The sequence below is a fragment of the Mixophyes fleayi genome, chromosome 10 (genome assembly GCF_038048845.1).
Source record: "Mixophyes fleayi isolate aMixFle1 chromosome 10, aMixFle1.hap1, whole genome shotgun sequence".
Lineage (NCBI taxonomy): Eukaryota > Metazoa > Chordata > Amphibia > Anura > Limnodynastidae > Mixophyes > Mixophyes fleayi.
This window is the reverse complement of record NC_134411.1, coordinates 56,672,593-56,685,464: the sequence shown is the minus strand read 5'-3', so window position 1 is coordinate 56,685,464 and position 12,872 is coordinate 56,672,593. Positions and strand designations below refer to the sequence as shown.

The 12,872-nt window shown below is 41.5% G+C and overlaps 1 protein-coding gene across 2 annotated transcripts in view; it reads right to left on the bottom strand.

Moving 5' to 3' along the window:
• RIPOR1 (RHO family interacting cell polarization regulator 1) overlaps positions 1-12,872 on the bottom strand; it is a 280,592-nt gene that overhangs the window by 54,526 nt on the left and 213,194 nt on the right. For both annotated transcript variants that reach the window (XM_075188806.1, XM_075188805.1), the window contains exons 17-18: positions 1,930-2,091; positions 829-987 (exon numbers count right to left, since the gene is read on the bottom strand). In XM_075188806.1, the coding sequence (XP_075044907.1) occupies positions 829-987; positions 1,930-2,091 (321 nt within the window). The remainder of the gene's footprint in view (positions 1-828; positions 988-1,929; positions 2,092-12,872) is intronic.

Below are 12,872 nucleotides of genomic sequence, written 5' to 3'. Positions count from 1 at the left end.
TGCTGGCTGGCTAAGATCGCTGCATCTCGCTATTAGAGCTACTATCAAGTTACCTGCCACCTGTAGTTCCACGTCTGACACGAGTTATCCTCACTCTGCTGTTACCTGTTTACTGGACTGTTATTGTGAACTACTTGTTGTGCCGGTGGCTAGTACTTGGGCTCAAGTTGCGTGTCTCTGTTCAGTTGCTCCATACTACAGCGAACTTACCATTGCAGTTACAACGAATTCTGCTACCTGTAGTTCCACGCATGATTCAGATACTACTCACGTCTCTGCTACTTCTAGGCAACATTCTACTGCATGTGTCAGTGTTCATCCAAGTCATTGGGTGATGTTTAACGCTTACTGCGTTACTTTATAAGAATCAGCGATTCCAGTACCACCTGCTATGTTGAGTCATCTCTACTCTCGGATCAGCTAAAGTTCTATATACTATTCTGTTTGGACTGTATGCTGTACCAGTGATTCACATTCATCTGCTGTGTGGTTCTCTATTGGATCCTAGTGTTCTTATTTATCATCACTGCGTTGAACTGTATATCATCTCATGCTGTTGCCAAGGGTTACCGACTATGAAGTAGCATATGTGAACTGTGTCTGCATTACTACGAATTGCCGTGTATTCATGTCTGCCAATATATATATCTATTCCTGTTGTACCAATATTCAATACACTATGTTGCAGCACTACTACTTTCTCCTGTGTTATCATTTGATGCTTGCAAGCCGTGAACTTATCCTGTGAATATCACTGTATTCTGCCTCCACCATCCTCGATAGTAGAGGCAGGGGATCTGCAAAAAACCTCAGAGCTGTGACATGTACCTTCTTTTGCCAACTCCAGAATAAAGTCATCTAAAGTAATGACAGCGATAGACTCAAAGTGGCTCCAATACTGGAAGATTGTCAGCTGATCGCTATAAGTATTTCTGGTACTCCTGGGCAATTTCCGGTCCAAAATCTCTTCTACCAGCCTTACAAACACTGCAAAACAGCAAAGTGTTCTCATATGAAAATTCACACTATTATCTTTAGTGTACAAAACAACTGGGAAGAGCACCATAATCATTAATAATTACAGTGTGTAGTACCACATACCCAAAATGAAATATGTGGGCGCCATGAAAAATCTAAGCATTGACTAGTAATGAGTTTTAAGTTGTTTACACTAAATATGTCTCCTGTACGTGGAGATACAGAATACACTATTATTGTAAAGACCTACAATGTGTGAACTTAAATACTTACATCTTACTGCTAAAACCACAAACATTGCAGACAACCACTTTATTTCAATAAATCTAGATTTATGCAGGGTATGGAAGAGAAAGTGTTTTAATCTATCTAGACTGGTATTTCCATTGCCAGATAACATCAATATAAGCCACATTACAAGTCCGCACAACCGTCTGTACATTTTCAGGGACAGTCTTTTTCTACATGTCATATGCAATTCTTACTTATTCTATGAGTTTTATTCCATAGGCATATTTAAAATGCTAACAAAGTCAAGAGAGTGCATAAATAGAATTGTGGGTAATGTGCTTCTATGTACACATTCAGTAGCTAAGTATCCATATAAATGATTTTTAAATGAATAGGTACAAAGACACAAACAGGCAGACAGACCACCGGCATATCAGGCAAATCTCTGCACCCAAAAAGGTACAAAGTAACCTGAAACAGTACTATTGAATGTCAAAATCCCAACATGGTACGAGAACACAATCGATCACAGGATGAAGAAAATTTCAGGAGCCCGTAACAGGAAATATTAAAAATATTTATAAGAAAGAACCTAAAATAGAAATACTAGGTAAGGAAAGGGGAGAGGCAACGGGTTTAGGCAAATAAGAGGTGTCGCCAGTACAACTCCAAATGAAAGAGTAAAGAGGAAGGTAATGTTAAACGGTTTGCCATACATACCAGCATCTGCAAGACCTTGCTGCTGTGAATTCACTTTTTCTGAATAGCGTACACTCAAGGATTGTATAAATGCTTCCACAGAGCATGCAAACACATCTGAGGCCTGTACACATTCATTCCAGAAAGTAAGAACTGCTTCTTTAGGTGTTGAGAACTGTACAACTGAAAAAGTAACCATGTTTGTATTTAAACATATTGTTTGACAAAGTGACATACTATATATAGAAGTAAATAGTACAATAGAAAAATAAAGCAGAAAAATGTCAACTGATATTTTTTTTTGCAAGTCAGATGAGGAACAGAGTTGCTGAACTTGAGGATAACATAACCTTTTCACAGACTAATTAACCTTTGAATCAAATAAAAATAATTTTTTTTCCCACAATCAAGTGTTCAAGTTAACATGTCCCAATAGTTCAGCTGGAAAATTGAGACAAAAAAAGGACAATTTGTCTGTCCACTCAACTATACCAAACTAAACATTTCTTGATATTAGGATACTCAGAAGGTGGCATGGTGACATTACGATAGACGCCTGACTGTGTAACAAAAGGGTGCACTATAACATTGAAATGGGGTAATTTCCCCTCCCCTTAAGACACGCTTGCATTGCCGTGCACAACAATCGCAGCCGTATAAAACGGAAAAGAGCTATAAACACCTGAAACCAGAAATGACAGAAGACCTAGACCACCACCTCATTTTCTACCACCAATTCCTTATTTGGACCCAAAATGTCACCCTCGCCCTGTTACTCATTTTCTATCGGGCAGAGGACAAGAACACTGAATACCAAATAGAGAGCACAGGTCCCTACAACCACTTCCCTGTGATAAAAATTCTTGTAAGGATCCACATCAGGTTCACAAACCAGGGCCAAATCTATGTGCAGTTGGCATTTTCTCCCCATGTTTGAGTAAATGCCCCGGTTTCCTTCCAAAGCACATATATTGGCAGGTTAATTGGTTTCTGTCAAAGTGGATCCTAGTGTGTGTAGTGGGAAATTTAGATTGTAAGTTCCAATGGGGCAAATCTCCAATGAGGCAGGGACTGATGTGAATGGTTACATATTCTCTATACAGCACTGAGTAATATAACTGGTGCTATATAAAAACTATTATTAATAAATAGAAGAAATATGGTTTTCACCATAAGCATAGGAAATGATTCTTTACTGTAAGAGTGGTTAAACTGTGGAATTCCATACCATATGATGTGGTGATGGCAAATTTATGAAGTTTAAAAAATGGTAGCAGTAGCTATAGTTAGCAGAGGACAAAATGGTGTTTATCACAAGATTTTAATCTCAACCTCAGGATGACAATTAAACTGGTAACTGTCAAGGTGGGGGTTTTGTTTTGTGTTCGCCCCATAGCAACATTTTGAAGCCGCTCTTCACTTCCTGTTCAGAGAGGAATGGGACATCATAGTTTCCATCTCCTCTGAGCAGAATTTCCTAACATTTTTGCCTTGTGGCGTCCACAGTCACACAACAGGAAGCTCACTAAACTCCCAGCAGACCTCAGATATTGTGTAATTCTTCTCTGGGGACAGTGCCTCAAGGAGTTGTCAGAGAGGAACAGGCTACAGGAGCAGCATGGGTGGCAGCTACAAGGGGCCCGTCAGCAAAGGGACTCTGATAAGACCCTCTTCTGCTGCCAACTTGGTAGTTATGCCCATGATTGAACTTGATGCCTTTCTTTTTTCCTTATTTTTCTAACCTTACTATGTAAAAAGTGTTGATATGAGTTATGGTCCCCTAAACACTGTACTGCTTATAATTAAAAATTATCTTCAGTAATTTAGTGAATCTATATATTACTTTATATGAAGTAGAAGAGGTCCAGGTTAAGTAGAAATCTGCCACATATGGAAAAAAACATTTACACTATTGAGGGGTTCTCTTTCATATTTTTTTCTCTTCAAACTATGAGGCCCCCAAGTTATCAGTAACACAATACAAAAGCAGAACCTCTTCTTAATTTCTCTCAACACTATTTTTTTCAATTCAAATATTTTTATTTAAGTTTTGAAGCAAAACAGAAGTAAATTAAAAACAACAAATAACAAAAAGTGGAATGTTCATTCCAACATACATTTTAAGATGTACACAATCTGCACCAGCTATATGGGTAAGGTAAATTTCTAAATGGAAGTTGCTGTGCAGGTGTCTCCAGTTAATAATGACCAGAAGCTAAATATTTAATCTATGAGGGAGTGAGTATAGTAAACACACAGATTCTCAACCAGGATCTAGATCAAAAGCCAGAGACTGCACCGCGTACTTCGATTTTGCCCAATTGGTCCATATCTTGTAATATTTTGGTAGTGCATTTCGGGATTCATAAATGAACCTTTCATGTCCCACAGTCTCATTTACCAGGGTCACCCATTTGTCAAATTCAGGACCCTCCTGAGCAATCCACGTTCTGTCGATCAGCCGATAGCCGTGATGTGAAATATTACGGCTATCCTGGCAAGGATAAGTCCTGGCAAGTCTGTTCTAACTAAAGATGGTCACTGTTTTGGCTTTGTATTCGGTTTTGGATCTGGATTACCGTCGTGTTTTGGTTTTGCAAAACCGCCATTGCATGTTTTGGTTTTGGTTTTGTTTTGCTATTTTGTTGGAAAATTAATGTTTTTGGGTCTAAAATATCCAAATTTAGTGCTCCACCTGTTTCATGGATAAGTAATCTAATTGTAAAGCTAATAAATTATCAAAAAAACAGTTTAATTCCTGGTAGGTAGGCCTTCATTAATTCTACACACAAAACAGATTGTCTTCCTCCCCATCTATGCATATGGGCAATGCAGCCATCGTATTTGGATGTATATTACACCCTACACTTAAAGTTAAATATGTAAAGAAATGGACAAAGCCAGTTTGGTTTCTGTCTCTATAGGCCCCCCTCCACTCGTTGAAAATACAAAAAAATTCAGCCGTTAGACTGTACAATATTAAGAGAAATGGACAAAGCCAGTTTGGGGTCACTCTGTCTAGGACACCTTACCATTAAGGAGAAATTGTCCAAACAGCAGTCTTTCAAGACGGTACGTGATATGGAAATGCCACAAGTCCCTTTCCTCTTTGGGGGTAGATTGCACCCTACACTTACATAGAAAGTTTTAAAAAGAGGTTATCATCATCATCATCATCTTCATCCTCACCCTCATCATTGTGTACGTCATCATCACAGACTATCAATTCATCGCCGCTTGAATCCGCCATTAGAGAACAGTCAGTGCTTGGATGTCTTTGATGGTGAAGGCCTTCCTTGTGGAAGATGTAGTTCATTTTTATAAACATCATTTTCTCCCCATTTTTTGGAAGTAACCTTCGACGGCGATCACTGACTATGTTCCCGGCTGTACTGAATACTCGTTCAGAGTACACACTGGAGGGTGGACAGCTTAGGTATTGCAAAGCAAGTTTGTACATGGGTTTCCACCAAATGGCCTCCCAGTAAGTAAAGGGACTGTCTGACATTTCCATATCAAATCACCTCTTGAAAATAATCGTCCACCAACCTTTGCATGTTTATACTCGTATTGGATGGAGTTATGGGCAAGGTGACACATTTTTTTGAAAAATCCTTCAAACCAGCCCAGATGTTAAATTGTTCTGGTCTGCCCCATGCGTCTTCCCTGCTTCTTTTTGGGGAATTTAATTTTTTTACGAGCAGCAGCAGCTTGAGGAAGTGAAGAAGGACACATCGTCAAGCCGAGGCCCAGTTCAGCGGCCAACTTGCTGAGCAATAGCTCCTTGCAAATGTTCATATCTTTCTCATTTACAAGTAAAGACTCAATGTAGGTCCTAAACCTTGGATCAAGCACAGTAGCCAAAACGTACTGATCCGAGTTCAAGATCTTAATAACTCGAGGATCATTGTGAAGCGAATGAAGTACTTGATCGACAAGGCCAACATACTTTGCTGAATTGCTTGCTTTCAGCTCCTCCTTCAGTTTCTCAAGCTGCTTTTCCAATAGTCTAATTAAGGGAATGACTTGGTTTAAACTAGCAGAGTCTACACTCACATCACACGTCACAACTTCAAATGGTTTCAGCACCTTGCACAGCACTGAAAGGATTCCCCACTGTGCAAGAGTGAAATACATCCCCCCTCCTTTCCCAATGTCATGGCTTGTGCAATATGCTTGGATGGCTTTGCGCTGTTCCTTCATCCTCTGAAGCATGTACAGGGTGGAATTCCACCTAGTTACCACCTCTTGCTTAAGTTGGTGGCAGGGCAAGTTAAACTGCTCTTGGAGCTGCTGTAATCTCCTACATGCTGTGGCTGAATGCCTGAAATGGCCTGAAATTTTACAGGCCATCGAAAGCAACTCCTGCACCTCACGGTTATTTCGTAGGAAGCTCTGCACCACCAAGTTGATAGTGTGAGCAAAACAAGGAATGTGTTGGAAATCACCCAGCTGTAATGCCCGCACTATATTGCTGGCGTTATCAGAAATTACATATCCTGGGGAGAGTCCAAGTGGTATAAGCCATGTATCAATCACATCTCTTAGTTTTCGTAACAAATTGTCAGCTGTATGCCTGTTAGTGAAGCCGGTGATACAAAGAGTGGCCTGCCTGTGACAAATGTTACATAGTGGTGTAAATGCTGCTGCTGGTCCTGCTGGTGAAGGTGAATGACCAACCCAGTGGGCTGTCACAGTCATATAGTCTTTGGTTTGGCCACTTCCAATTGTCCACATATCTGTGGTTAAGTGGACAGTGGGCAGAATGGTATTTTTCAGTGCAATCTCTAGATTTATACACACTTTTGGTATAGTTGTGAAATTGGTTTACGGGAGAAATGGTGTCGCGATGGAATTCTGTAACGCAGACACAAAACCTCAATTAACTGTAAAAAACCAGCTGCGTTTATTGTGGAGATTGGACGCAGATCTAACACTAACATGGTAGCCATGGCGTCTGTGATTCGCTTGGTGACTGGGTGACTGCTGTCATATTTGCTTCCCCTAGCAAATGATTGTTTCAGTTAATTGCTGAAATGTAGGACTGCTCATTTTCTTGACCTGCCTCTGGGCTGACGATTCACCCCTAGCAGCAGCAACAACAGCGGGACTAACGCTTTCTTCAGAGGAATCAATAATAGTGCAGGAGTCATCCAGCCTTAATAAGTGGGATGCCAGGCTAACTCCGAGCGCTACTGAGGATATTGATGAGGATGGTGTGGTGCGTGTATTTTGTAGCCGTCGGGATGTCGGTGACCGGAGGGTCTTAGCTGATGATGGAGTGCTTGTAATTTTTTTGGAAGAACTTTCAGCTTTTCCCAACACTTTGCCATGAACTCTCGTTAAATGGTGTAACATAGACGGGGTTCCAAGATGGTTAAGGTCCCTCCCTCGACTGACTGTGGCTTGACATACACTACAAATGTCTATACAATTGTTGTCTGGATTTGGGTAGAAATAATTCCACACATAAGAAGTGGATTTTTTTGTTTTATGCCCAGGCATGACAATGGCCTTTTTCTTGTCACGTGCCAGAACTGCTGCCACTGGTGCAGGACTTACACAAACAACCTCATCCTCATCAGCATCCTCATTAGCGCCCTCGTCGCCTACACAAATCTCCCCCTCATCCTCTTCTAATTCCAAAGTGGCATCCTCAATTTGTGTATTACAGGCTACACTCGGGCTATTAAGGCACACATCAGCAGAATGCTCACGATTAGACATCCCACTGTTGGATGGACTCTCCACAAGGATTGGTGTCATTTGTGAATCAGAGCAAACATTATCCTCTAATGCCTTATTGTTATCTTGCAGCTCAGCTTTGACGCGTAACAGTAGTTGTGCACCAATTGTAGGCTCTGTAACTTTTTGGGATCTGCCACTAATAGAGAAAGGTGAAGGCCTCATTCTCTCTTTGCCACTGCGTGTGTAGAATGGCATGTTGGCAATTTTTTTTTTATTGGCACTTAAATTTCGATCAGTTAGACTTCTTTTTCGCTTCAACACAGTAACATTTTTTGGGTGTGTGTTTTTTGGACTGATTTCGAAACACTGTGTAGTTTGACATCGCCTTGCCCAGATGACGTACTGGGAACACTACCATCAGGACTGGTGACAGAACCTGGTTGCTCATTCTGCTCATATGTGGACTGCTTTGAATCCATTCTGAGCCCAAAGCATTTGTAGTGCTAAAAATTATTTGGTAGATGCTGCTGACAGATAGTAATTTTGACAGCCAAAATTATTTATGCACAATTATGCGGGACACCCCAATAGCATTGGGGAGTGCTAAAAACTATTTGGTAGATACTGCTGACAGATAGTAAATTTGACAGCCAGAAATATGTAGGCAAAATAATGGGGGACACCCCAAAAGCACTGGGGAGTGCTAAAAATTATTTGGTAGATACTGCTGACAGATAGTAAATTTGACAGCCAGAAATATGTAGGCAAAATAATGGGGGACACCCAAAAAGCACTTTGAGTGCCAAATATTGGGGAAAAAAAACCTCCTCTATCCTCCTCTCTTCTCTAGCGATTTTTGTTAGCACAATTAGAATCGGAATATTGTATTCTCTGTCCCTGCTCTAATCAGCCTGTGACTACACCCTGCTCTCTCCCTCTGTCAAATGGCGATGGATTGCTGTGGAGGAGTGTATTTATAATCTTCAAGCATCGCGAGAACCGAGCCCCGACGACGTCATGATGACGTTCGGCCTCGATTTGGATTCCGAGCGTGCAGGAGAGTACCGAGCCTGCTCGTCTCGGTAGTCGGATACCCAAAGTTCGGGTGAGTTCGGTTCTCGGGGAACCGAGCCTGCCCATCTCTAGTTCTAACCGCAGTTCCTCCACTCTAGAGGATCGTTTGTGACTCTCCACTTGATTAATCAGGGTGCCTCGGAGGAAGGCCTTAAAGGCGTCCCAAAGCACCAGAGATTGGACCGTCTCAGTATTAACAGAGAAGAAACCCTCCTAGTCAGTCATCAGATCTCTACCCGCACCCATAAGTGTAAGCCAGAATGGGTTCAGCTTCCAAAAATGGATACCGGCCTTTGGGGCAAGGGCAGCGACCAGGAGGATCGGGGAGTGGTCCAATATACCTCTAGGCAAGTAGCTGACCTCCTGTACCGAATTGGTCAGTTTATTAGAAACCAATGCTAGATCAATTCTGGAAAACGTATGGTCTGACAGATTAGCATGAATAAAGTTTTTGTGTTGGGAAACTGTCTCTCCAGATATCAATTAACTCCATGTCAGCTGTCTATTTGGGAAAGTGGGAGGGACCCCTACGTACTGTTGTTGATGCCTCCCACCACCTATCAAGACCGGCGTCCATGACTGCGTTAAAGTCTCCCATGCAGATCACTGGAACATGCGGGGAGACTGCAATGAACTTGGAGGCCTTCTTAAGAACTTCAGAGTTAAATGGTGGGGGGATATACACAGCCAGGAGCACAAATGGAGAGTTGTCCATCAATACCCGAAGGAATACATATCGACCATATGGATCCAACTGAACCTCCTCAAGTGAAAACCGCAGGTTATTTCTAACCAGTATTGAAACTCCTCGGGAGTGTGTTGAATGTACAAAGTGGCATGCCCTTCCCACCCACGCTTTTTTTAAAGCCAGAACATGTCCCCTCCCAGGTGAGTCAACCAGGCACGTTGTGTCAGGTTTGTATATTTTAGTTTGTTTCAGAACTAGGGATCTTTTGACCCTGTCATTGAGTCCTCGCACGTTCCAGGCAAGACATCTAAATATCCTCCTTCTCTGGATTGACCTTGTTAACGATACAGTCGGCCATGAAAGGTTCATGTACACCAATAGGAACCTAGTGGATAAATATGAAAGAATATGGTACAGGTAGAGAATCCCCATATGTTACAGAAGGATTGAGGGAGGTGGAGCTCTCCTAATGCAATGCTCGGGGCAGACATCCAGCCGCCTCCTTTATTATTAAGGTCAACGATTATATTTTATATTAATACTACTGTGTTATTATCTTATTGTATCTCAAAATTTTGGATGATGTGCATACCCTGGTTTGAAAATCTGAATATCAATGCATTTTGAATCTACTGTGTATGAATATTTGACACTGCTTGTATCACTGTGTGGGCTGTAGTTGTTGTTTTACCCTAATGTTTTGGGCTTTTTTTGCTGTTAAAGTGTAAAAAAAAAAAAAAAAAGTAAAAAATGCAATAAAATTTTACCTGATTGAAAAAAAAAATATCCTCCTTCTGCCACCTTAGTAGAACTCAACATTTAATCTATAACTTTTAGTTATTCCCACTCCCTTTGGAGTGTAGCTGTCCGCGACCACACGCCAAAGGGCAGGGAATAGCATGGCATATGGAAGTTGCAGGTCGCAAAGCCGTCTCTTCACCTGAACAAACTGGGCCCTGATTTTTTGGACATCCACAGCAAAGTCAGGAAAAACTGATACCGGTTGGTTTTCATATTTTAGTGGCACCTAGGTTCAAGCCAGTCTATCACGAAAATGCAGCAATTTTGCTATAAAAGTCCGAGCCAGAGCTCCCGGCCGCGGAGGGAGTCTGTGGGCCTGCTCAACCGCACAGTAAAGGCCTCCTTTCCGAATGCAGATATCAGCAAGGATTCTAAGAAGGCCTCTGAGTTGGGATCCTCCGCTCTTTCGGGAAGACCAACAAAACGTAAATTATTTCTGTGAAAACGTGCTTCAAGGTCTGAGATTTTTTGCGCACAGAGTTTGACCTGTGCAGTCAGCTCAGCCATATCTCGCTTTTTGGGTGCAGAGTTGTCCTCTAGTGTGGATACTCGCTGCTCAACTTCACTCACTTGCTCTCTCATCTTCTGCATGTCTTGACGAATAAGAGACAAATTCGTTTGGACCTCCCCAATACGGTCTGTAAATTTTTTTTCATCTCTCACCACTTTTACTACCAATCTGTAGCCAAAGAGTGCAGAGCTGCACAGTAGCAGCCATAACAGCTTGATTTTTGGTTCTATTTCAGTGAATTCCAATTGGCAGTCAAAAGCTCACTGAAGGAAATCCAATCAATTGCTATGCCGCCATTCTACTCCAGGTATGAGAGGTGAATGGAGCCAATTAAAGAGATGGCAACATGCTGCAGGACTATATAATTTCTTCCTCTGGGCTCTGACAACAAACTTGCATAAATGAGGAAGCTATTACGTTTTCACTGTCTGCTGGGTACAAGATTTGCCTTTCAATTATACAAGGTGGGTTAGTGCTGAGGAAAGGAAGAAATCAAAAAAGTGTAGCACATTCAAGTACTTATGATTAGGGATGTGCACCGGCGACTTTTGGTGTCTCGTGTTTTGTGTTTTGGATTCGGATTTTCGTGATGTTTTGGGTTCGGATTTGTTTCGCAAAACACCTGCCGAAAGGTTTTGGTTCAGATTTAAGGTTTTGGATTTTTTTTGAAAAAAGCATAAAAAGTTCAAAAATCAAGTTTTTGGGCTTATTTTCACTCCTACGCTATTATTAACCTCAATAACATTCAATAACAAGCATTTCCACTAATTTACAGTGTATTCTGAACACCTCACAATATAGTTATTAGTCCAAAACGTTGCAACGAGGTATCTTTCTGGACTGCGTAGTGGAGTGGTCCCCACAATATAATTTAAAAACCCTGAACTTGTATGATTCGCACCAATAAATGTATCTGGACTGCGTAGAGGAGTGGGTCACCACAATATAATTTAAAAACCCTGAACTTGTATGATTCGGACCAATAAATGTATCTGGACTGCGTAGAGGAGTGGTCACCACAATATAAAAAGAAAACCATCAACTGGTATGAATCTCACCAAAAAATGTACAGGGACTGCGTAGAGGAGTGGTCACCACAATATAAATTAAAAACCCTGAACTTGTATGATTCGGACCAATAAATGTATCTGGACTGCGTAGAGGAGTGGGTCACCACAATATAATTAATAAAAAACCCTCCACGGCTCTGAATTCCCCAAAAAAAAAATCTGGACTGCGTAGTGGGGTGTCCCCGGTACTAAATTTGATACCGGGGCCACAATACCTCCTCCAAGTTCCAAGTGTAGTGTTTATAACATATTAACACTACACTAATTCTAGCACGTCCAACTCTCTTGTTTAAAATAATGACAGGGCATGTAACTTTTGATTAAATTTTTTAAATTTGTTGACATTTTCTTTTACTTTTTGAACATGGCAAACGACTGTTGAATGGTCACATAATGCCCAAAAAATAGTTGCAAGATGGAATTGTCCTTGGGCCCTCCCACCCACCCTTATGTTGTTGAAATAGGACATGCACACTATAACAAACCAATCATTTCAGCGACAGGGCCTACCAAACAACTGTGGCTGAAATGATTGGTTTGTTTGGGCCCCCACACCAAAAAAACAGATCGTCTCTCCCTGTACAAACTAAACAGGCTCTACTGAGGAAAGATGTCGTCCTCATCCTCAACCTCTGATTCCTCTCCCCCTACAGTGTGTACTTCCTCCTCCTCACACATTATAAATTCATCCCCGCTGGACTCCACAACCACAGGTCCCTCTGTACTATCTGGAGGGCAGTGCTGTACTTCATTGAGGAATTGATTATTCATTTTTATAAACATCATTTTTTCAACGTTGTGAGGAAGCAATCTCCTTCTCCGCTCACTGACCAGGTTCCCCGCTGCACTAAAAACTCTTTCCGAGTACACACTGGAGGGGGGACAACTCAGGTAAAATAGAGCCAGTTTGTACAGGGGCTTCCAAACTGCCTTTTTTTTTTACCAGTAACAATATGGACTGTCTGACATGTCTATTTGGATAGTGTCAGCAAAATAATCCTCCACCATTTTTTCAATTGTGACAGCATCCAATGCAGCGACAGTAGACATGTCTGCAATGGTTGGCAGGTCCTTCAGTCCGGACCAGATGTTATCAGCATCCCCGCCAGCGGGACTTTTAGGAAAACAGCTT